At 33.0% G+C, this 22918-nt stretch overlaps 1 protein-coding gene and 1 long non-coding RNA gene across 2 annotated transcripts; one reads left to right on the forward strand and one right to left on the reverse strand.

The window, feature by feature from the left end:
• The first annotated feature begins 310 nt into the window (after positions 1-310).
• Positions 311-12106, forward strand: LOC106072400 (prohibitin 1-like). The gene is made up of 6 exons (XM_013232767.2): positions 311-471; positions 4936-5097; positions 6457-6599; positions 6696-6812; positions 8107-8202; positions 11727-12106. Exons 1-6 carry the CDS (start codon positions 387-389, stop codon positions 11940-11942), a joined length of 819 nt encoding a protein of 272 aa, XP_013088221.1. The 5' UTR covers positions 311-386; the 3' UTR covers positions 11943-12106.
• An 8539-nt stretch (positions 12107-20645) lies between these two features.
• LOC129923519 (uncharacterized) lies at positions 20646-22545 on the reverse strand. The gene is made up of 2 exons (XR_008775485.1): positions 22254-22545; positions 20646-21213 (listed from the first exon to the last, which is right to left on the reverse strand). It is a non-coding gene; the product is annotated as an uncharacterized LOC129923519 (long non-coding RNA).
• Positions 22546-22918: the final 373 nt, after the last annotated feature.

Consider the following 22918-nt stretch of genomic DNA (forward strand, 5'->3'; position numbering starts at 1 on the left):
GGGCCGTTTAATTCACTTCATTGTAACATACAATTATAATTCACGGTCTATCTTATCTTATTAAATACAGACGTTACTTAAAAAAAGATGTATGTTGGTGGATCGTTAAGACGTTGGATGTTCAAAAAATTAGGTGTTGTTCTGACCATAATGATAAGTTTAAAAAAAATAATACATGAATAAGATCGAGATGATGGTCTTGATATTGCCATGATTTTGATTTTTAAAAATTAGCAGTCCACTTTCGTACACTGAAAACCAGAATCCTACGTATACACCGAACTATATATTTATACAAATTAAACAAGAGCGCATGTCAAAAGAAAACTTCCGCTACAAATGTAATTTCTCCATGCTGAGGATATTTTCATTAGTAAATCAAAATCATGGCTCGTATTTTTAATAATATTGGGAAACTTGGCCTTGCATTAGCTGTTACCGGAGGAGTAGTCCAGTCAGCACTTTATAATGGTATGTTCTCAAGATTCTAGACTCTTAGTTAGATCTATCGTTTGTGTTTAATTTTGCACTTAGACTAGTAACAACAATCACTGAGATGATTGATGCAACTTTTTTTTTTTTTTGAGGATTTGAGGTCAAAGTTACCAAAAACAAAGGACACAAACCACAGGCTTGTTCTGAAGAAAAATCTTTCAAATAAACTAAAATAAAAAATCTATGTAGATCTAGATAAGATAGATTAGATCTAATAAGAGTAGAAAAATGTAGGTAGTGTGTAATGTGTTACTGTTAGTGAGTGTTAGTACTAGTTTTAGTTACTAGATCTAGTAGTAGTAGAGTCAAGTAGAGTGACTCCAGTCGGCAGTCCAGTAGATTCAAAGATTGTCATTGTAATTCAGTAATTGTAACTGTTCATTATACTAGATCTAGGTCTAGAGTCTAGAATAGATCTAGAATCTAGATGAGTAGTCAGTAGATTAAACTTTAATTAAAGATAAAAAAGATCTGGATTCTAGATGTAGACTAGATACTAGATGATGAAAGATCCTGGAATAGATGTTACATGTGTTAGATTTATAATCTTATTACAGATTATCATTATAGACCTATAAATCTTATAATCATTACTTTTTAAGATTTTCTTAAAGACCTCTTTATAATGACTTTAACTACTTTAACTTTAGAATGAGTGACGTTTATGTGTATGATAATGATGGCTTATCTAAAACTAAATATACTCATCTAGATCTAAAATTCTAGATTAGATTCTGGATCCCATCACTTGACACTTTGTGAGAAAACCTATTTCTAATGATCAGTCCTAGATTGAAGATTCTTTTAGACCTATAGACTATAGATATGGCGGAAAACAAATTGAGCTCTCAACATTCTACTTTTAGGACCATTTTTTTGACCAATTTCAAATTGGCTATTATTGACATATTATATATCAAATTTATTGCCCAAGAATAGAGGAATTAAAAAAAAAATAAAATCAGAAGCAGCAGACAATTATTTAACTTGAAAAAATGAGGTCAAACACACTTACCCCTAATAATGAAAAATCCATCACTCACAGAAGATATGTCCAATTATCCATGAATTTCACAAATTCACAATATTATTAATAGAAAAATGTATCACAAAGTAAAGTATATTTATAGAACATTTGAAAAAAATATATAAACATGAGTTTTAAGACATTTATGCCTATTAATTGAGCCCCAGACCCCACCCCCTCGGTAAAAAAAAAGTTGCAAATTATACTTTATCATCATCCTGAATAACAAAACCATTATCAGTTTTGACATAATATGTATCTATTTTAATGCCCAAGAACAAAGGAATCCAAAAAAAGTAAATTCATTAACATCAGGCAAGTATTTAACATAAAAAATGAGATCAAACACACTTACCCCTAATATTCAAAAATCCAAAATTCACAGAAAGATATGTCCAATATGCCATGAATTTCACAAATTCACAATATTATTAACATAAAACTGTGTCACAAAGTAAAGTATATTTATAGAACATTTGAAAAAACAAACAACTTTGAAATGTATTTATAACTAATAAATAAGTCTCCTCTTCGGCCCACCCTACCATAAAAAGTCACTTTTTTTTCTTATATTTATCTTCATTTTTTTTTACATAAATACAGTATAATATATAGATGTATTTTAGACTAGAAAAGATCTAATATTAAATGAATTATTATCAAGATATAAATAGATCTTGTTCTTGATCATTTCTAGATCTAGGCATTTGAGGCATTTAATAATAGGCTTAAGCTAGAAGTGCATGGTGTTTTCTGTTTACTATCTCAAATAATCTCAATTTTTGTATCTGTTGTAAATGTTGCTGAGAAAAGAAATAAAAACATTTATATTTGGTTTATATGTGTTTGTTTATTTTTAACGATGTCTTAAGTTTAAGTCATAAGATGATAAGTGGATCTATTCTTCTATAGTCTATATCTAGATCTATAGTAATCTATAATCTATAGAGATTTAGAATTTACTAGATCTATTTAGTCTTAGATATAGACTAGTCTAGATCTATAAATCACAAACATAACAAGTATTATTAGATCTAGTGTCTAGATAAAGAAAAATGTATCTGCGTTATTTTGGTATCTCTAGTCTATATCTACTAGTACCTCTAGACCTAGATCTAAATTACTGTCTAGATCTAGAGTCTAGAATCTAGATCTAACAATGGAAGTGATACAGCACTCAATTTTTTACCGGTCAGCATTTTTTTTAGATCTAATCTAGCAATACCGTAATTAATTTTAATCTAAACATTTAGATTCTATATCTACAATCCAATCTTTTATCCCGATCTTGGTTTTCTTGGCGTTAGTAAAAAGAATTTACAAAGGAAAAAAACACCTGTAGTCGCCGTAGAAGTTTTTCTAGATCTAGCCTCTATTAGACAGTATATAATCCCTAGATCTAGACTAGGGCTAGGTCTAGGTCTAATCTCTATTATTATAGATTATAGATCTAGGTATTCTATAATCTAGATCTAGTCTAGATTATAAAATATAAGTTAAAATTAAGATATCGATCTCCATGCGGCATCACGCTGTGTAGTGTTTAGCCTGTTTAGCACGCGTGCGTTATTGCCGATGTCTGGTTATTCGATAATCGGTTGTTCGAAAGCGACAACCTAGTATTAAAGTACAATAATTACCTTAATAGTTGATAATATTATAAAAAATATTGTCTTATGGATAGTTCGGACTGAGATCGCTTTTAGCGATGTTTCTTTCTCGAGGATTCAGTGCGAATGATTGAAAAAACAAGTTTTAAAAAAAGCGTAAGTCCTCCGATTTCGACCACACCACTTCCGATTGGTTTATAAAAAACATAATAAAACATTATTTTTTATAGTTTTTTCTCTTTTTTAAGTACGAAAATATTGCAATATGATTTCTAAAATAAAAATATGTGTTTCCTAATTAAAATTGGTAATATTTAAGTGTAAATAAATAAATATTGGCAAGCGTACATTCGCGACAGCTAATTTTCGTATTTGCATCGAGGCTATTTTTTTAAAATATAGGACAAACGAACCATTCAATTCACTTTTTTTTTCCTTGAACATTTACAACAACCATTTTTTAATGATAAGTAGGCAATTTTTTTCATATAACTATAAAAATAATATGTTTCTTACCTTTTCAAAGGGGATCACATAAAACCACAATTAAAACCTCTCTGTCGTGAATAGCCTACTTGGTGAATTTCACAAGCGCACAAAATCTTAATAAAAACGAATTTCCACAAAATGTTGCTTATGAAGCTTACACAAACATAGATCTAGGTATCAGATCTAAAAAATACGCTACAGGTGACCTAAATTCAGAGATAATGAATACTGACTTTCAAAAATGCATTTTCAGTGGGAAATCTGTTTTCCGCCATATTTAGAATCTAGACAATCCAGTTCACACAACTGTATACTGTACTATAGTATTGGTAATAAACTAGATCTAGATCTAGTTATTTCTTTACTGGTGGCTAGATCTAGACAACTGGAATTCTTATGGTCTTATTAGATTTTCTTTTATGTTACGAAATGGTTATATTATATGAAGATGATCAATTCTCTCTCTTTTTTTTTTAATATTATGATATCATGATTATGATTTCAATGTATGTGAAAAACTGTTGCATGCATGCTGCATAAGTATGATTAGGAACCTCTTAGCTCCTTACTTAGAAAGAGCTATTACTGTTAGCGCTGCTGGAAAAAAAAGGCCCTCTCCAAAAAAACAACTAAACCTAAGCACCTGATGATGCTTTCACTGTTGCCACTGGTGGGCTAGGGTACATCCCATTGAAATAATAAAAGAATTTGTATAATTTTTGTAATCTCTTTAAATCCTAAAATTCTTCTGAAATGAGCAGGGATTCTCCTAAAGTTTTTACATTATGGCTCCCAAGCCTATGGAACCTTTTGCAGCTTCCTTATCCCAATAAGCATGCTTTTTTTTTTTTTTTTTTTTTTTTTTTTAATTACTGTTTTAGTTCATTACTAAACATATTATAAAATATATTTCCTTAAAAAAATGTTTTTTGTTTTTTTTAATTATGCAGGGTACTGTGTTAGGATATAACTTTCTCTCAGGCTACCCCTTCCCCTAAACAAAAACATTCTATAATTAAAACTATATTTCAATCGAAATAATTTATTATTGTTAGTCTAAATCTTTTAAACATTAATTTCATGTGAATGATTAAAAAAAAGGGTTAATATGAAATTTTTACTCAATATAACCTTTGTTTTTATATAAAAGTATTTTTTAAAAGATATTTTACTTAATTATTGCTTGCTTCATACTATTGTATTGTGAAATGTGTTTTTAAAGTGAAATTATAAGCTCTCATTTTATTGTGACACATAGAAGACATACTTAGCTTTTGACTCATTTGAACAACTTTTCTAAATTATTTGTTTCAGTTGATGGCGGTCAAAGGGCAGTCATTTTTGACAGGCTCAGGGGAGTGCAAGATGAAGTAGTAGGAGAAGGAACACATTTTTTGATTCCATGGATACAGAAACCTATAATATTTGACATTAGATCTAAGCCAAGGAATGTCCCTACATTTACAGGAAGCAAAGGTAAATTATATCTGTAGTGTTAAAGTTTACCTTTAAAACCATTTTAAATCCAGTTCAAATCCATTAGGTACATTAAATTTGGGGCTTCACTCTATGATAACTTAAAAATAATGTGAGACACTAATATAAGGATGTTATATTTGAGGTGTAACTTATCTTAAAAAAATCTTTTTTTTTTTTTTTTGTTTTGTTTTTGTTTTTTTAAGGAAAACATTGTTCCATAGTTTATCTACATCTAGCTTTAATTAAATTCAGTACTAGCAAACTTATGAAACAACCTACCAATTAATGTTTTCATCCCAAACTTTTTGGTTAAAATAACTTTGCATTAAATATAAACAAATTCTGGGATTTATTTTCAAAAAAAACTTTTATGGAGGGGGGGCCCGGCACTTTCATAGGACCTGCTAATTTTTAGGTGTATAAATTATTAAATCAAACCATTTTATAACTTATATAACAGTTTTCCAGTGGCCTCCTGTCGATTTACCAGGAGATCCGGGAAATCTCTGGAAATTATTATAATCTTTAGAAAACCCATACAAATCTCCTAAAATATATAGACAAAAGTTGTCATTTTGGGGTGTCATTCAATTTGGAAAACGACAATCCTACGCGCGTTTAAAAAACAGCATTATCCTGTAATTTTGGAATCTGGCGAAAGAAGCTTCTCGTGCCTCAAACTAATGAAGAATTACTTGAGGTCAACAATTCTTGTAGAAAGATTGAAACATTTGGTAATTCTTGCTATTGAGCTTGATCTATGTAGGAAATAGAATTTTTATGATATACTGTATGACTTTGTTACACGCTAGGCTCATAAGTTATTCTATACGTAGTAAAGAATTAATAAAAGGCAAAGACAAATGTATTTTCTAATACAAACTCTTAATTTTCACTTATAATCCATATCCCAACCCAAACTGGGCCCCCCGAATCGCGTTTCACATAGGGCCCCACAATGGTTTAAGTCCGGCCCTGCTATTCAGTGATGGGTGAATACAGAGTAGATTACTTGTTCCCCCCCTCCCCCTCTTTTTTTGCCGCCAAATTTACGTGAGGTAGAATTTAAAAAGAAGAATGATCTTTCTTTGTCCTGCTATTTTGGCACGGCTGAATACTACTTGTTCTCTCCCCCCCCCCCCCCCCCCTCTTTTTTTTTGTAGGGTAACTCTAGTTCGTCCGACTAGCAGAAATAAAAGAGTGACCTTTCCTTTACTTCTTCTTGCATGTCCAAACTCTTGAGCCACAAAGAGAATTATATGTATTGATTCTTATAAAAAAAAATTTTTGAAATGTCTTCTTACACTCCAATTAATATTTCTTTCTCCTTATACTCACATTCTTGTTTGCTTATAGATTTACAAAATGTTAACATCACACTAAGAATTCTATTTCGACCCCAAGTGCCAGCATTACCAAAAATCTATACAAATTTGGGAATAGACTATGATGAAAGAGTTTTACCTTCTATTACAACAGAAGTTCTGAAAGCAGTAGTTGTAAGTATACATTCAATGGCAACTTTGTAGATACTTGTTTTATGAACTTAAGCAGAGGAACTAAATTATTTGATTCACATGATCATGATTGTTCAGGCCCAGTTTGATGCAAGTGACCTAATTACTCAGAGAGAGCTTGTCTCCACTAGAGTCAGTGAAGAATTAACAGAAAGAGCCCTACAGTTTGGACTTATTCTGGATGATATTTCATTAGTAAGTTCTTTCCACTGCTTTTTTTTTTTTTAATTTTAAATGATGAAAATGTTACTGAGTCATCTTTTTTTTTTAACAGAAACAATCAAACTAGTAGGCTAGGAAAAAAATACCATTTTCTGACAAATAGAAAGTTAATTCAATATTCAATTTCTGACTCCAGTTGAAAATCTTTTGAATTATTAAAAAAAATGCATTTCTTTAGAAAGAAAAGATTTCTTCAGAGGCATAAAATAATTTGAGTCATTACAGTTCATTAATTCAATGTATTCTATATAGGTAAATCATTAATCACTACTTTCAACTTTAATACTACTTTCAACTGTAATGGATTCTTAATATGAATAATTTTTAGTGCAGCATGGTTGAATCTTTTTGTTGAGGAAGTCATTTTTTAATGAGATACTTTTTTGAAATTTTCTGTTTCAAGAAAAAAAAAAGATTTTATTTACTGTCTTTACTAAAGGCAGATTGGGCTAAGAATTGTTCATCTTAAGTTATAATAAGAGCTGAAAGAACTAGAATTAAGATTCAACAAATTATAAAAATAAGTATTTTATGCACACAAATGTAAAGACTTTTCAAAACAAAATTAAAATCGTTTGTTTGAAATAAGAGGTTGTCAGCCTTAATAGTTCCACAATTCCTTTTATAAAATTCCCCACATTGCTAAACCACAACAATTTTTTCATAGGCCTAAGTAAATCTGCTTTTGCTGTACAAAATTGTAATCATATTGTAAATTTATGATATGTATGATGTATTTTCATCCTAAGAAACTAAACATAATCATAAATCAATATGTAGCTATATTTCTGCTTATAATTAAATTACAAATAAAAGACATTTCATATCTATGACTTGCATTTATCTACTTTTTTTTGCTCATTCACAATATTCATGTTACATGACAATTTAAAAGAATTAAGTACTGGTTTGAGTGTAATACTAATTTGAAAAAAATAATTCAATGACAGTCCATGCTTTTCAACAGCAGTATGGAGTCTGACTGGTAATGTTTTTCATTTCCTGGTCATTGTTTCAAATGTGATGTAGGTGTGTGTAATCTACCAGTTCTACTGACTCATCTTTTTTTATTTTCTACACATACTCCAATTGTCATCAATTTTTTTGTATACTTCCTCTTTTACTAAGGCTTTAGGTAACATATAATCAATTTTAAAACTATTAATGATTAGAATTAGTTAATTAAATTGATTTTTCAAAAAGTGCTCTGTGTCTGACACTATCCTGCCTACTCAGTAATCCTAAACTACTCTGATGTAATTTGTAGACTCATCTTACATTTGGGCGTGAGTTCACTGATGCAGTAGAAGCCAAGCAAGTAGCCCAGCAAGAGGCAGAGAGGGCCAGATACATTGTAGAAAAGGTCAGTGGATGATTTACATATTTTCTAGAACTATTTAACAGGTTCGTATGCAGACTGGAAAAAGTCTGGAATTTCAGAAATCTAATCTCAGACTTCAAAAGTCATCAATGCTTTTCGAGGCAATTTTTTTTTTGTCTGGGAAAAGTCAGGAATTTAAAAATCAATTAAATTTACACTGTCTTAAAAACAAAATGTGGATGTGTTTTGTATTTTTCAAATTGAGTCACAAGCAAAATGCTAGTTGCACTCAAAGATTTCCATAGTCATGGGTGTAAAATTAGCTGTTTTGGAAAATCAACCACCGGAAATCAGTTGATTGTTGGATGTCAGACATGGTCTCTCTTTAATCTAGCTTTGATCTAAACTCTTGGCCTAGGAACTTTTAATACAAAATCCAACTAGATCTAGATCTATGAAATTTAAAAAAATGCACACAAACACAACATTCTAGATTGTGTGCTTAGGGCTTTAGAGATCTATACTATACTGGGAAGGCTAGATATATTACTAGTTTCCTGGATATGGTACCTTGGCCTTTAGAATGTGTTTAAATTGTAAAATTATTAAAAATACTTAAATAAAAAAAATCTGGCATTCACATACAGCCTAGTTAGATTGAAACTAGATTTAGATCTACAATACAGGGGTCTAAGACTTTTAATAGTAATAATAGTAATATACAATGTATTGTTTATTTTATCCAATTAGACTTGATTAACTCTTTCTCTTCGTAATTATTTACCACATTTTGGTGGAATCAACGTTGGTATTGTCAGTTAAGAGAGAAAGAGTTAAATGTATATTTTAGTTATCTGTGGCATTGTACGTCTCCAGAGACAATCATTTCCCTTTGCAACTTCTCGTGTGACTAAAGAGATCATTTCTTGATACACAGCTGTGGATACAGGTTGGGCATGTCTTCACCAGGCACTGTTGCACTTTCACCCATCTTTCTACTACTGTTGTATATGTCATCTGCAATCTGGGAACCTTCCTTTATGCTCACTCTCCATGTGGATCTATCCAGTGCCACTTTTTCAAAACTGCTAGTGTTGATTTTGAAGAGCTTCATGTCACATTTGCATGCATCAGTTTACCTTAAAAATTGGATGACCAGCTGCACTCCTGCTTCCTGTTAGATCACCATACAAAATGTTATATAGAATTTTTAAATCTAGTAATTAGTAGTGAACAATTTAGAACTAATAGATCTAATTAAAGTTAGAAATAAGAATAAATTAGTCTAGTCTAATATAGGGGGCATGTTGGCTGAGTGGTAAAGTGCTTGGCTTCCCTGGTTTGAATCCTGGTGAAGACTGGGATTTTAATTTCGGGATCTTTAGGGTGCCTCTGAGTCCACCCAACTCTAATGAGTACCTGACATTAATTGGGGAAAAGTAAAGATGGTGTACTTAGCCTCTTGACCACACATCCTTATAAGATCTAGTATATTTTTGATGTCTTTTTATAGATCTAGTAACAGTAGATTTGTCTAGGATTAAATTAGGTAATACTGAAGACTTAAACTTTAGATGTCTCTTCCATACTAATAATTTTAGATAGATCTGAAGTCTAAGCCACTATAAAACTAGATCTAAATTCTAAATCTTAAAATTAAGATAATTTATTGAAATAAATGTATCCTCATTTAAAATATTTACTGATTTCTTTATTAAAAAATGCTGCAATGCTGGTGAATCTGATACATACAAGATAAGTGTCTGAAAATCATTTTCAAAAAGTTGTAATAACAAGAACATATTCAAACTATTATGATAATGTTGTAACAGACTGTACCAATAGAAGTTATTAGATATGAGTAAAGAAAGCAAAAGCAGTTGTTGCTGTGCAGACCATGATATCCATTTTAATTGTGGTTTAGAAAAAATCTTAATCAATTTTTAGCAATATTTGTTTTTGTTTTGTAACTTTCAATTGTCTAAAAAAAATTGTAGACCATGTTTTATCTTTAAGGGTATAGTACCTCCTTTCATGCCTTGTGATCTATGTGGCATATGATGTAAAGGTCACCTGTTTTTTTGGTCAAACGGCCAACCGCATTTACTTTCCCCAACTAATGCCAGGTACCCTCCAGAGTCAGGAGGACTCAGTGGTATCCTAAAAATCCAGAAATTTGAAATCCCAACTTTCTTAGAGATTCAAACCTAGACCGCTTGATTCTGAAGCCAAGACACTACGCCCCTATTTTTATCTTACCTTGTGTCATTTTTTTCTCTGCTCTGCTTCTGTCCATGGCACCTTATGATCATTTTTTTAATGCAATGTTATTTCAAGTCTTAAATTTTGTTTAGATTTAGGCATAGCAGATCAAAGTTTCTTTTGCTTCCTTACCATAGTATAATGCTATCAATCAATTGGAACAAGTTGATTTTTATATTATTAAAATTTTCCTCTGCCGGCGCTTATGGTGCACACCATACTGTTGAGCACTAGTGATAGACATGTTGATACTGCAAGGAAGACAGTTGATTCTGGCTAAATGAATGGAGAAACAGAACTAGAGCTTAGTTTGATCCACATAGTGTTGTAGAAGGGTACGGTGTTAGAGGACAGGCCAGCGTAGAAGAGGCTTAGTTAAAGTAAAGTTCCCCTTTCAGATCTTGCGATCTATGGGGGTCAGATGATGTAAAGGTTATCTGTTTCTGTGGCCCACAGTTAACGAGGATGTCATGTGGCCAGCATAGCGACCAACCGCCTTTACCTTTCCCCAACTAATGTCAGGTACCCATTAGAGCTGGGTGAACTAAGAGGTGCCCAAATATCCCGATGTTAAAAATACCAGTCTTCACCAGGATTCGAACCCGGGACCTTGGTTCAGGAGGCAAGCGCTTTACCGCTCATCCACAGCGCCCCCAGAAGAGGCTTAGGTTCTCTGTAATGGTTGTCTGGAGAACTGTGCTTAAAATTAAGTTAATGATTTAAATTGGATGAGTTTCATGAGATTTTTTGTTTATGAGTATTTATGCCCAGCTCAATGAGCCCAAATTATTAGCCACTCACTATCACCTATCTCATTGAACCATTGGGGCATCACACAAGATCTGTCAACTGTCTTTCTTTTTTCCTCTCTGTCTTTAGCCTTGGGTAGGGTTTCTTTCAATGACAGGCCTGTCCATCTTTTATGTTGTCTTCCCATCACTTTCTCTGTATGCCTGTTTTTTTCTGGTAATGTTTTCTGAAGGAAGGTCATTGTGAGCCCTGGAACCTTGTGATATGGCTGTATAGTTTTGCATATTTTGACAGTTTCTAATCTCTTCGTGATTTGCTCATTAAGTGATACTACTAAAAGTAGTAACCAAACTAAACAACTCTTTGGAGGACCAATTTTTTATTTAAAAAAAACGGCTCATTGATTTCAGTAAACTGTTTTCTATTCACTTGAAAAGTTTCCATCACATTCTTCTTTTTGTTTTTTTTTTGGTCAAAGTTCTATTTAGTTCATGCTCTGTGTATCACTTTCAGTGACATTATTTTACTGACCTTTTTTTTTTATTCCTGTTTAGGCTGAGCAGCAAAAGAAAGCTGCCATCATATCTGCTGAAGGAGACTCCAAAGCAGCAGAACTTCTGGCCCAAGCTTTTGGTAAAGCTGGAGAGGGTCTAGTTGAGTTAAGAAAGATAGAAGCAGCTGAGGACATAGCTTTTCAACTCTCCAAATCAAGAAATGTTGTCTACCTGCCCCAGGGTCAACAAACTCTGCTTTCCTTGCCTCAAGTTTAAAATTGCTGTAAAGGATTTGTGATAATCTTGACTTTCCTGTCTAGGCCTGGATGAACATAACACATTTGTTTTTTTTTTTAATTTACAGAAACTTCATAAACATCATATTGTCATATTGATGTAGATTACATTATTTGTACATTGATTAAAATGTTGTAAAATAATATTGTTGTGTTTTATTTTTGACTTAAGTGTTGTTTTCAAAATGCTCAGTTTGTTTAATTATGTTGTTTCTATAGAAAATATTTCATAAAAATGTTACATACAAGAGATTGTAAAATGTTTTACGTAATTCGGATGTTCCTTCAGAGTTGAAGATAGTTTACTTCCTAGTCCAAACCTCCAGCAGGATGATGAGGGATGGGAGCGGGCAGGGTTTGAACCCTCGACCGTCGATAAATCCGAACGACCAGGCAGCACTGATATAACTACATATGAGATGTGGAATAACTTTTTTGATAGAGTTGAATATATGATACATTTATTAAATGTATAAAGGGAACTGGAAATGTATAAACTGCTAATACCACTTGAGAATTAAATGAAATTCTTTAATAAGCTTAAATTAATCAGGGTTCGTAGCGCTCCTAAAATCTGTTAAAAAATGAAAAGTCTCCTAAAATTCTCCTAAAAATTGCTGTCTCCTAAAATTTTACCCAATAATTTTTTAAAAATATAATTTTTATTATTTCTTGCTAAAAATGTGGGTGGAAAAAACAACAGTGTAACTAGGCATTCTGATCGCATGACCTTACGGGCTGGCTGTGTTAATGAGCTGACCAGTGACGCTTCTACACCGCCTTTCACCCACTAGTGAAGCGCGACCTCGTGATTGAAGATGGCCTTGGCCCAAGCAAGCTTTTTCACCTAGCAGTATTTTTCTGAAGTCAGCATAGAAATGTTTGTTTCCATTAATTAATTGTTACCACTAAAGATGCGCTAGATCTAGTCTGTAGTGACTATTGTCTATATAAGAGCAATTACCAGACTAATTTGTAGGCTACACCCCTCCGGGCCCTCCCTCACCTAAAATCTTCTTGTTGTAAGTGTAAGAGTGACCGCGTGGAAAGTCGGTAAATCTTCTAGATCTAGCTAGTATCTAGTAATAGTATTTAGATCTAAGTTAGATCTAGTGAAGAAAATTCGCACCTAACCTGAAAACTCCGTGAATTTTAGTCAATTTAATGATCTCGATACATCTAATGTCTAGATTACTCTAGAAATAAGCTAACTAGCACAAAGAAGTGAAAAGCCCGCAAATTTAGTGACTTAGATCTAGACTATAGATCTACGGTATATTCAGTGAAGATGATTCGCACACAGCCGTGAAAAGTCTGCAAAATTTAGTGACTTAAGAGTTAAAGTCCGATAATTTTAGCGAATAAGCTTTAGAGTCTAGATCTTCTGTAAATTTAGTGAAGATAATATTCACACAGCAGTGAAAAGTCCGCGAATTTTCGTGACTTTGATCTAGACTCTAGATTTACGCTAAATCACTAGAATATATATAGTGAAGATATTTCTCTCACAGCCCTGAAAAGTCCGCGAATGTTAGTGACTTAGATCTAGAGTCTAGATCTACTGTAGATTTAACGAAAATATTTTGAATACAGCTGTGAAAAGTCCGCAAAAATTATTTCACTCGTAAAAGCCAGGGAAACTATATAGTTGAAAAAGATTCTGCTAGGAAAAAAAAACGCGAATAGGTCTAACACCCCCCCCCCCCCCCCCCCCCCCCCCGTCCAATCCAAAAAGCCATTTTTTAGAAAGCAAAAGCCAACAAATAGGCCAATATTACCCTATATATTACTGTCTCTGTTTATGAAAAGGATTTAAGTTAACTAATAGAAGAATAAAACATTACCTCAAATGCACACCATGACTCTAGTATCTATAACATACACATAGGAACTAAAAATGTACATTTCCATCACAGAGAATATACATCATGAATAAGGCATTTCTAAGAATGTTTGTATGAGGTTTTGGGATGACAGTCAAGTTGTTACTAGATTAAAAGATAACTTTCATTACATTTTCTGTGGACATACCACAGCTGATAACATTGTTTCTGTGGCATATTGGCAAGATATTTATTATTTTTAAAATCAAATAACAATAATTGATTTGATAAATGCTTAGTTTTGTGTATGTTTTACTATGTATCACACAAACAGATAGGAAACACACACACACATCACACATTTCATCCTTAAAAAACCTCCTAAAATCTCCTAAAATTTTGTCATGGAAAAGTGCTACTAACCCTGATTAATTGTAAATGACAAATTACCATTCTACAAAACAAAAAAATACTGACCACTTGTAATCATCAAAAACCTGTTAAATTGAGGTTTAGTCATTCAACTTTAATGCAAATGAAACCTGTTAAATTAAGGTTAAGCCATTCAACCTTAATACAAATGCTAAAGGATTGCGGAAGGGGTTCAATTTCATGATTTTCTTATAGGGTGTCAAAAAATGTACCCCATCTAGAAATCTTCATTTTGTTTTAAAGTTTAAGAATAGACTTTAATAAAAGGATCCATCATTATTAAAATAGAAAGGGGAGTTGTTCGTTGTTTTGCATAAGTCAAGTATTATTTATGATTAGCCTCTTACACTGTAGATGTCTATACGAATAGCTATTATTAAAAATAAAGGTAATAAAATTAAATTTAATAACATTTTAAATTGTAATTAGATAAGGCATTCAACTTCTGACATGAATTGTAAACTTTTAGCCCTTAGGTAAAGACTGAACAGTGTTTATGGCACCTTACCGAATCGGCCAACCAGAAGGGTGGGGGGCAACTTAAAGATTGGTTAAAATATTAATAAGTAGCTTATATCATGTGAATGTGTTATAACTAACTCTGATTTCTACAAAGAAAACATTGGACCATCCCACCAATGGGCACGACATTGCCTAAATTGTGCCGATGTGCCCAAAAAAAAAAAAAAAACCAACAAAATATCAAATACCACCCCACCAAATTGGTCAATGTTGGGCCCTAGTGGAAGGAGCGACATGATCTAAAAATTGGTAAAAAAAAATAAAAAAATAATTACTTAGTATATATAAAGTTATTTCGGTCGTAAAAGCCCGGTAAACTAGATAGTTGAAAAAGAAATTGTGCAAGTAAGTCAGTGATAACTTTTCTGGATCTATTGAGTGTCGCCCGATATTAAAATGTATAGGCCTATTTATTTAGCACTACCTACAAATACAAATATAATTCTAAACATACAAATAGGCCTATATAGTGTTTGAGTTTAGGCACATCGGCACAATTTAGGCCATGTCGTGCCCGTAATCCTTTAAGGATTACTCTCCCTTTACATGGCGTAAATTCTATACAGTTAAATCATTAAAAACAAGGTCTATTCACAGTTAAAATAGTAAAGGTAGTAAAAATTTAATAATTTGGTAAAAATCTTATGTAAATATTATATGTTCACAATTCAAAAATCAGATCTTCGTAGACAACCCCACCTCTGCCTGAGTTTGTTGTGAGTCTCAGCCTCCCATCGGTCCTGCCACTCTCGATAGGTGGCAGAGGCAATACTTTGTATCAGGTCCGAGCAGGGAATTTGGGTTCCTGACACCGCATGATTTAGGGCTCTCTTTGCTTCTCTGTCTGCGGCTTCGTTTCCCTCAATGCCAACATGGGAGGGGATCCAGATGAAGGTGACATTCCTTTGGTCTGCTGTTATTTGGTCCAACAGCTTCAGGCTCTTATGTAGCAATGGAATGTCAGTCTTCATCCGCTCTAAAGCTTGCAATGCAGATTTGGAGTCGGAGCAGATTATAAATTTTCTCCTTTCTGATGCTTTGGCGGCCATTAGTGCAAGCGATATTGCATGCAATTCGGCCGTAAAGATGGAGCAGCCATCGGGGAGTCTACGGAAGATTGTTTTGTTCCGAAAGGAGCAGGCACACGCGACCTTTCCATCCATTTTGTATCCGTCAGTGTAAATGGTGCCACAATCTCCGTAGCTCTCCTGCAGTTCCCTAAAGTGGACTTGTAGTATGCTTGGGTCTGTATTTTCTTTTTTGAAATTAAGGAGAGATAAATTTAATTTGAGTTTATTCATTAGCCAAGGAGGAATCTGTGGGCTCTGTTAATGAGGAGGATATAAACACAGTTTCTAAGAGAATAAAACATTACCTCAAATACACACGACTCTATAGTCTCTGTAAGGATTTTAAAATTTACATTTCCACCATAGGGAATATAGATTATATAATCATATCTTGGAATGTTTTTTTTTTAAAAAGGTAATAGTAACCCTCTGTTATGTTCTTTAATAAATATTTTAATTTAAAAAAAGGATGTTTAAGGTTTTGAGTTTTTTTGGCACATCGGCACACTTTAGGCCATGTCGTACCCGTAATCCCTAAAAGGTTACTCTCCCTTCATACCACAGGGACAAGAGCTTAATTTTTATTTAGTTAAGTTATTAAAAACAAGGTCTATTCACAGTTAAAATAGTTAAGGTAGTGAAAATTTAATAATTTAGTAACACTCTTGTGTAAATATTATATGTTCACAACTTCACAAATCAAGTTGTTACTCGATTATAAGATAACTTTTATTACTTTTTCTGTGGACATAACACAGCTGATGATATTGTTTCTGTTCTGGGTGGAATGTTGGCAAGATATTTATTATCTCCACATTCAAGTACCAAGAATTGATTTAAAAATGCATAGTTTTGTGTATGTTTTAAATTGTATCATACATACGGGCACGCGCGCGCACACACATTTATAGGGCCTATATCTATAATACATTTCCTCCATAAAAAAAAGTATCATGGGAAAATGCTACTAATCCTGTACTACACATTCGCCCCCTACCTCCCTCTCTTTCCCCACTGTATTTGGCTCTTTGTCCCGTTATATCTCTCTTACTTCTTTCTCAATCTTTGCACCGTGGCTTGCCATGGCTCTTTCTTCTCTTCCCTTTTCTCTCTCTCTCTCTCTCTCTCTCTCATTAAACATAATTTACTGAGGACGCGAGAAACAAAAATCGATTCGAATTCTTATCTTATATAATACAGACGTTACTTCAAAAAAGATAATGATTATAATACGTCATAAGCGTCATGCATCTAGTCATGCATGTTAACCAATGACTTAAATTCTGCCAAGTCACTGGTTTACCTTGCTAGCTTAGGCAACCCAATAGCACTAGGTAAGAAGGAGCATTTATGAAATTACTTTTAGGAAACGTGGCCAATGTCAATTCCTTTACTTGGCATCTGCAAGTCTATGGAAAGATTAATTCATTCCATCAATCCATCGTCTTTCTCGTTTCGCTCTATCTGTCTGTCAGTCCATCTCTCTCTCTCCTTCTCTCCCAACCCCCCCCCCCCGTTCTCTATTTTCTCTCGTTCTTTTTTTTTTTTTTAAATATAAACAATGTTTAATCGTTTCATAGTAAAGTAGAGGTCCCCTTTTGGACCTTGCGATCTATAAGGCAGATGATGTAACGATAATCTGTTTTTTTTGTGGCCCACGGTTGACGAGGGTGCCATGTGACCAGCACAACGACCAACCCGGACCAACCGCCTTTACTTTTTCCCAGCTTATGTCAGGTACCCATTAGAGCTGGGTGGACTCAGAGGCGCCAGAGGATCCCGAAATTAAAAATCCCTGTCTTTACTAACATGATTTGAACCAGGAACCCCCGTCGGTTCGAAAGCCAAGCGCTTTACCGCTTGTTGCAGCCAACGCGCCCCCTCCGTTTCATAGAGAGAATATACATTTGGTTCTCTCTTTTTCTACTTCTAACCTTTTTGATTTCTCTGATTATGTTTGATCCCTACTCTCTCTTTTTTTGCTTTCTTTCTTTAACCTCTTTCTGAATGACTCTTTTTCACTCTCTCTTGCACTTTATCTCTTTTTTTCAATTATTTTCTGTTGTTCTTTAATTTAATTGTTCTTTAATATCTTGCGTTCTCTCATTCTGCCTCTTAAAAATCTAAATACACGGAAGAAGAAACATCCACGGAGTAGTAGCCCTGTTTCAAATGTTTCTTTCTACACATTGTGTAAGCCTTCTACAAAACTACACACAGACTTTGCTTTAAATTGTGCATTAGATCGCCTGGTCAACATTATCCCCCCTCCCGCCTTCTTTTCCCACCAAACACACAAACAGGTGTTTAATAACTACATTACTAAGTTATTGGGTTAAGTGAGTTGTTCTCACCTCCCAGTATCAGTTTTACTAGAACCTCCATGTTGACCAGAAAGGCTAGCGGAACTAGACAGTTGTTTACTTTACAGGTTGTTTATATTTGTGTTTATATCAAATAATTACAGTTTACTAGATATTTTCTAAGGTAATTATTTGTAAAATTAGGCATACCTATTCATTTCAAACAACAACATTATTGTAAACAGTAACTTGTGTAAAATGCATCACTTAAAATTTTTTTTTTTTTTTGCTGAACAAAGTCTAGAATCTATAAACATCAATATTATTTAAACAAGACACACGGCATCTACTGATCTAGATATTGGTGAATTTTTAAAATCACTTTTTGTATTTAAATCTAATCATTGTATGGGAGTTTCCTTTCATTCAAATAGAAACTTGAACCTTTTCGTACATGTTTTTTTTTTTTTTTTTTTTTTTCACACAAAATTTAAGCTTGTCAGCTTCAGAATTTTTTAGGCACAAAGCATCATTTTATTAATATCTTTGAGTTGGCCTTAAGTTTATTTGTATATTAGACCCTAGTGACTAGTTGAAAGATAAACAAAATAAATTACAAAATCAATTTAAATATTCTGTATTTCAGTGTCTCAGGAACATAAGGGCTAGCTGTTGATCTACTCATTTTGATTGGAACTTTACATGTTGATGTTTGAGGACTTCTATCAAGTGATGAAAATAAAAGGTCATGTTAAACATTTTCTATAAAACTATTCAAGTTAAAGACCAACTGAAGAGGTTTTGGGGTCAATCACAGAAACCGTTTTAATACTTGTTTTCTGTAATATAATGCTTAAAAAAACGTGTATGCAAAATATTTTCTATAACTTTTCAGCCGTTAATGAGATATTAGCGTTTTAATGTGGGTTTTAGGGACACTAAAAAGTCTTAGTCTCGTAGCCATTCGAGATGTCTTTCTCCCTCACTACACTGGTCCGTGACGTCATAGTATGGAAACTAGGTCACGCTACTAAATTTAGAGGTAAGCGAATTAATGTTCGCCGGATTAGCCTAGATCCAATCAAGCGTACTAGTATCGAGTTTTAGTCCACCGTACAACGTTGATCAGTCTACTATATCTCTTGTTAAAGTCCACGTGTGGTTTTGTATGACTATGAGTGTAAGCTAATCACAATTAGCAAGCCGGTTTAACTTAGATCCATTCATGCGTACCCAGTATTTGACCACAACACAGTGTTTCTGTCCACTATATCGTGCAGTACACCTGCAATTTTTTTTTATCACCAATTCTTTCAATTACCGGTATTTTTCGTTCTGATAACGATGATAGTAAAATAATAATAATAATAATCTTTATTATCCGTAAGGAAATTTGTCTTACAATTTGTGCATTACACCAAACAAAAAACATTATAACTATAAGAAACCAAAGTGTACATTCACACCAGACTCACTCATAATTTACATGTGACAAAGTAGATCTATATGCTAGAAACTATGGTTGCAGAAACAGCTCCTTGACTAATGGAATTCACTTATTCAAATGCCCTTGGAATGATAATGTGTAATTGTGTGTAGAGATGGGGTGGGGGAGAAACAAGTCAAAGCTTGATAGTTACTTACACACTAAGTACAAATTCAGCTTCCTTAACTTATATGATTTAAAAATTTAAGAGTAATCCCCATATTGGAAGCAGTTAGCTCAATGAAAAGCTGATAGCAATGAAGAGCTCAATTTGTTTTTCCTAATTCTGTTATAAAGCAGAATTGCTAACTAATAGTTCACTTTTACTTTTTCTTATATTAACATATTTTCAAAGTAATAATAATAATAATCTTTATTGTCCAAACAAAAAACATTATGACTATTAGAATATTATCAGAATACTTTAATTTAAATAAGATAATAAGAGCAGAAACAGCTGAGGTAATATATTTGATCAGTTAGGTTCAAGCTATTAAATATTTCAAGTTCTAATATTAAATTATTTATCTGGCTAAATAACTTTTGGGTGCTAAATTTTCTTTAAAATATCTTTGTAAACAGTGTCTTACTGGAAATATTTACATTTCATTAACTAATTTATAAATATAAACAAACTATGCATTCCGCATTTATAATAATTTAATTTTTTTTCGTCGTCTGCGTCTGTCTTTAGCAAGCTCGTCAGAGCTTTTAAGCTGTTTCTTTCAAATGCAATCTGTTTTCCTATATGCCATAGAAACCACTGGTTTGTCTGTATAATGAATTAGATATGACAAAATATACAAGTTGCAACTGGGTTTGTGTGATCAAGAGAAATGCTGCATTCATCCTTAATCTTTGGAATCAAAGATAATGCCTTATAACTTTATGTTTGCATTAAATATAAAGGGCATGTCCCACAAAGTTGAAATTTATCCAAAAGAATATTTTTTCACTTTTGAGTATTTATAAAGAAAATGTAACAAATTTGTTAATTCTAAAAATTTAAGACAATGTTAGCTTAAAACAAACCAACTGAAAATATGATAATAATAATAATAATCTTTATTGTCCTTGTATAAGACTTATTTATTAAAGATTATTGTCATAACCATATAAAACTGACAGGATTTCTTCTAAGCCATTGAGTGTCATAGCATCATCTTTTAGATTCATAAGTAAAAGATGCTCAACAGTCTTATAAAATAACAGTCCAGCTGGCATAACACACAATCAGGCAGCCATCCACTGTTGGATGCGTCAGATCATCTTTTAGTCAATGTCAGGTTTCTACAATGGCGACTGAGGAGGTCAGAGCAGTCAATAGTTGCGCAGTGCAGGACGGAACATTGTCCTATTGGGGCATACTTTGCCCGGTTCCGCACTAACTTTGACTCCCGATGCCGTCACTGTGGAGAGAGCGTCGAAACAGTGTCGCATGTCTTGTACGAGTGTCCCCAGCTCCGCGAGCTAAGGGGGGACTTGCCTGTGCAGTCACTCGACTTGTATGGTAGCTATGAGGCACTACGCCGGACGGCTAAGTTTCTTGCCAGAGCACTACGGGAGGACTAGTCCTTCCTGCTCTGATTTTTCAATAGGAGTTCATCTCAGGTTTCTACAATAAAATAAAATAAAATATATTTATATATATATTTAGTAATAGATACATAATAGATACATAAATGAAAAATTAAGTAATATTAAATGAATATTGGTGGGAAGCGTGGTCGAGAGGCTAAGTGCGCTTGAACTTGGCTACCTAGAAGGGGGCTCGAGGTTCGACACCGGACTCGGGCGGAGTTGCGTTTACTGAGTGCCTAAAGGCAGCACGGAAAAGCAACTCCTAGATTTACCCCCCCCCCCCCCCCCGGTCCACAAATGAGATTGGACCAAAGCGCTCTGAGCATGTTATAAGCATGAAAGTAGCGCTATATAAAAGCTATAATAATAATAAATAATATGAACATTAATATCAGCCTAGAGGAATCTAGTGCTACTTTACTAGAATATAACTAGATTATATACTATAAAGGTCTATAGTAGATCTATCTTAATTCTTATAATTCTTGGAGTCTAATGATGAAAGAGTTTAGTAAGTCTAGATTTTATTAATTTATAAATCTAGATCTATACCTTCCTTAAATGATATGTAAAAATTATATGCTTTCTAAAAACTATTGTTACTATAGACACTATAGTGACTATAAGTGATAATAGTCTTCTAAATCTTGTAGTAGGCCCTACTACAAAACAAGAATAGACTTTTAATACTTTTTTTTATAGACCAACTAAAGATTTAGACAGAACCTTCCCCAGGACATAGAATTTATATATATTAATATTACAGACCACTAGTGAAGTGACCTAGCTCTATAGCCTAGGCTAGTCACTATATAAGTCATAAGACTATATTTTTATATTCCTATATTATTGTTTTTTGTATTTATTTTTATAGTAATTTATTTAATTTATTTATACTAAATTAGATTTAGATCTACGACTAGATTTAGAATAATTTAGATCTAGATTGTCTAGATCTACATCTAAATATTCTAAACTAAGACTAGTAAAAAAAATATATCTAGCTAAAAATCTATTATTAGATATCTAAATCCATATCTAGTTACAATCTAGTAATAAGATTAAATTGTCTACGTTAAGTTGGTCTTAATAACAAAAAACAAGATCTAGAATCCTCCAGGCCTCTAGCTAGATCTAGTGTCTTGAGCTCGACATTTTTCCGTGATTTCCATACTATAACGTCACTTCCGCTTTCGGCCATGACAGAGCCATTTCAAATCTCGTTAATTTTTTTACACTTTCAAATGACTTTTTCTAGTATAAATATGTATTTCTTTTAACTCAAATTTTTAGGATCTATATTTGATACCATCTACTATCATAATCAATAGTTATCTCAATTTCGATAAAAACCTCTTCAGTTGGTCTTTAAGATTTGTACTAATTTCTACTCTTTCATATCTGTACTCTGTCTACTTTATTTGTTTTTCTACATTTAAGATTGCTACATTTTGGCACACAAGTGTTTGTCATGGCTGATCATACTATTTCGCCTATTGATTCTTGTTTGCTATTTCTACTATATGTTTGCTACAAGTTTTGGGTTGTTGCATGCATTTAATTTGTTAATTATTTGTGTTCCTTTATTGCAGTAGTTTAGGGTTTATTATGCTAACTGCTAGTGTTCAGGTTTGTGCTATTAACTGCTAGTATTTAGGGTTGTTGAACTAATTGATAGTGTTCAAGGCTGTTACACTAACTGCTTGTGTTGAGGGCTGTTACACTAACTGCTTGTGTTG

Source organism: Biomphalaria glabrata, chromosome 16 (genome assembly GCF_947242115.1).
Source record: "Biomphalaria glabrata chromosome 16, xgBioGlab47.1, whole genome shotgun sequence".
Lineage (NCBI taxonomy): Eukaryota > Metazoa > Mollusca > Gastropoda > Planorbidae > Biomphalaria > Biomphalaria glabrata.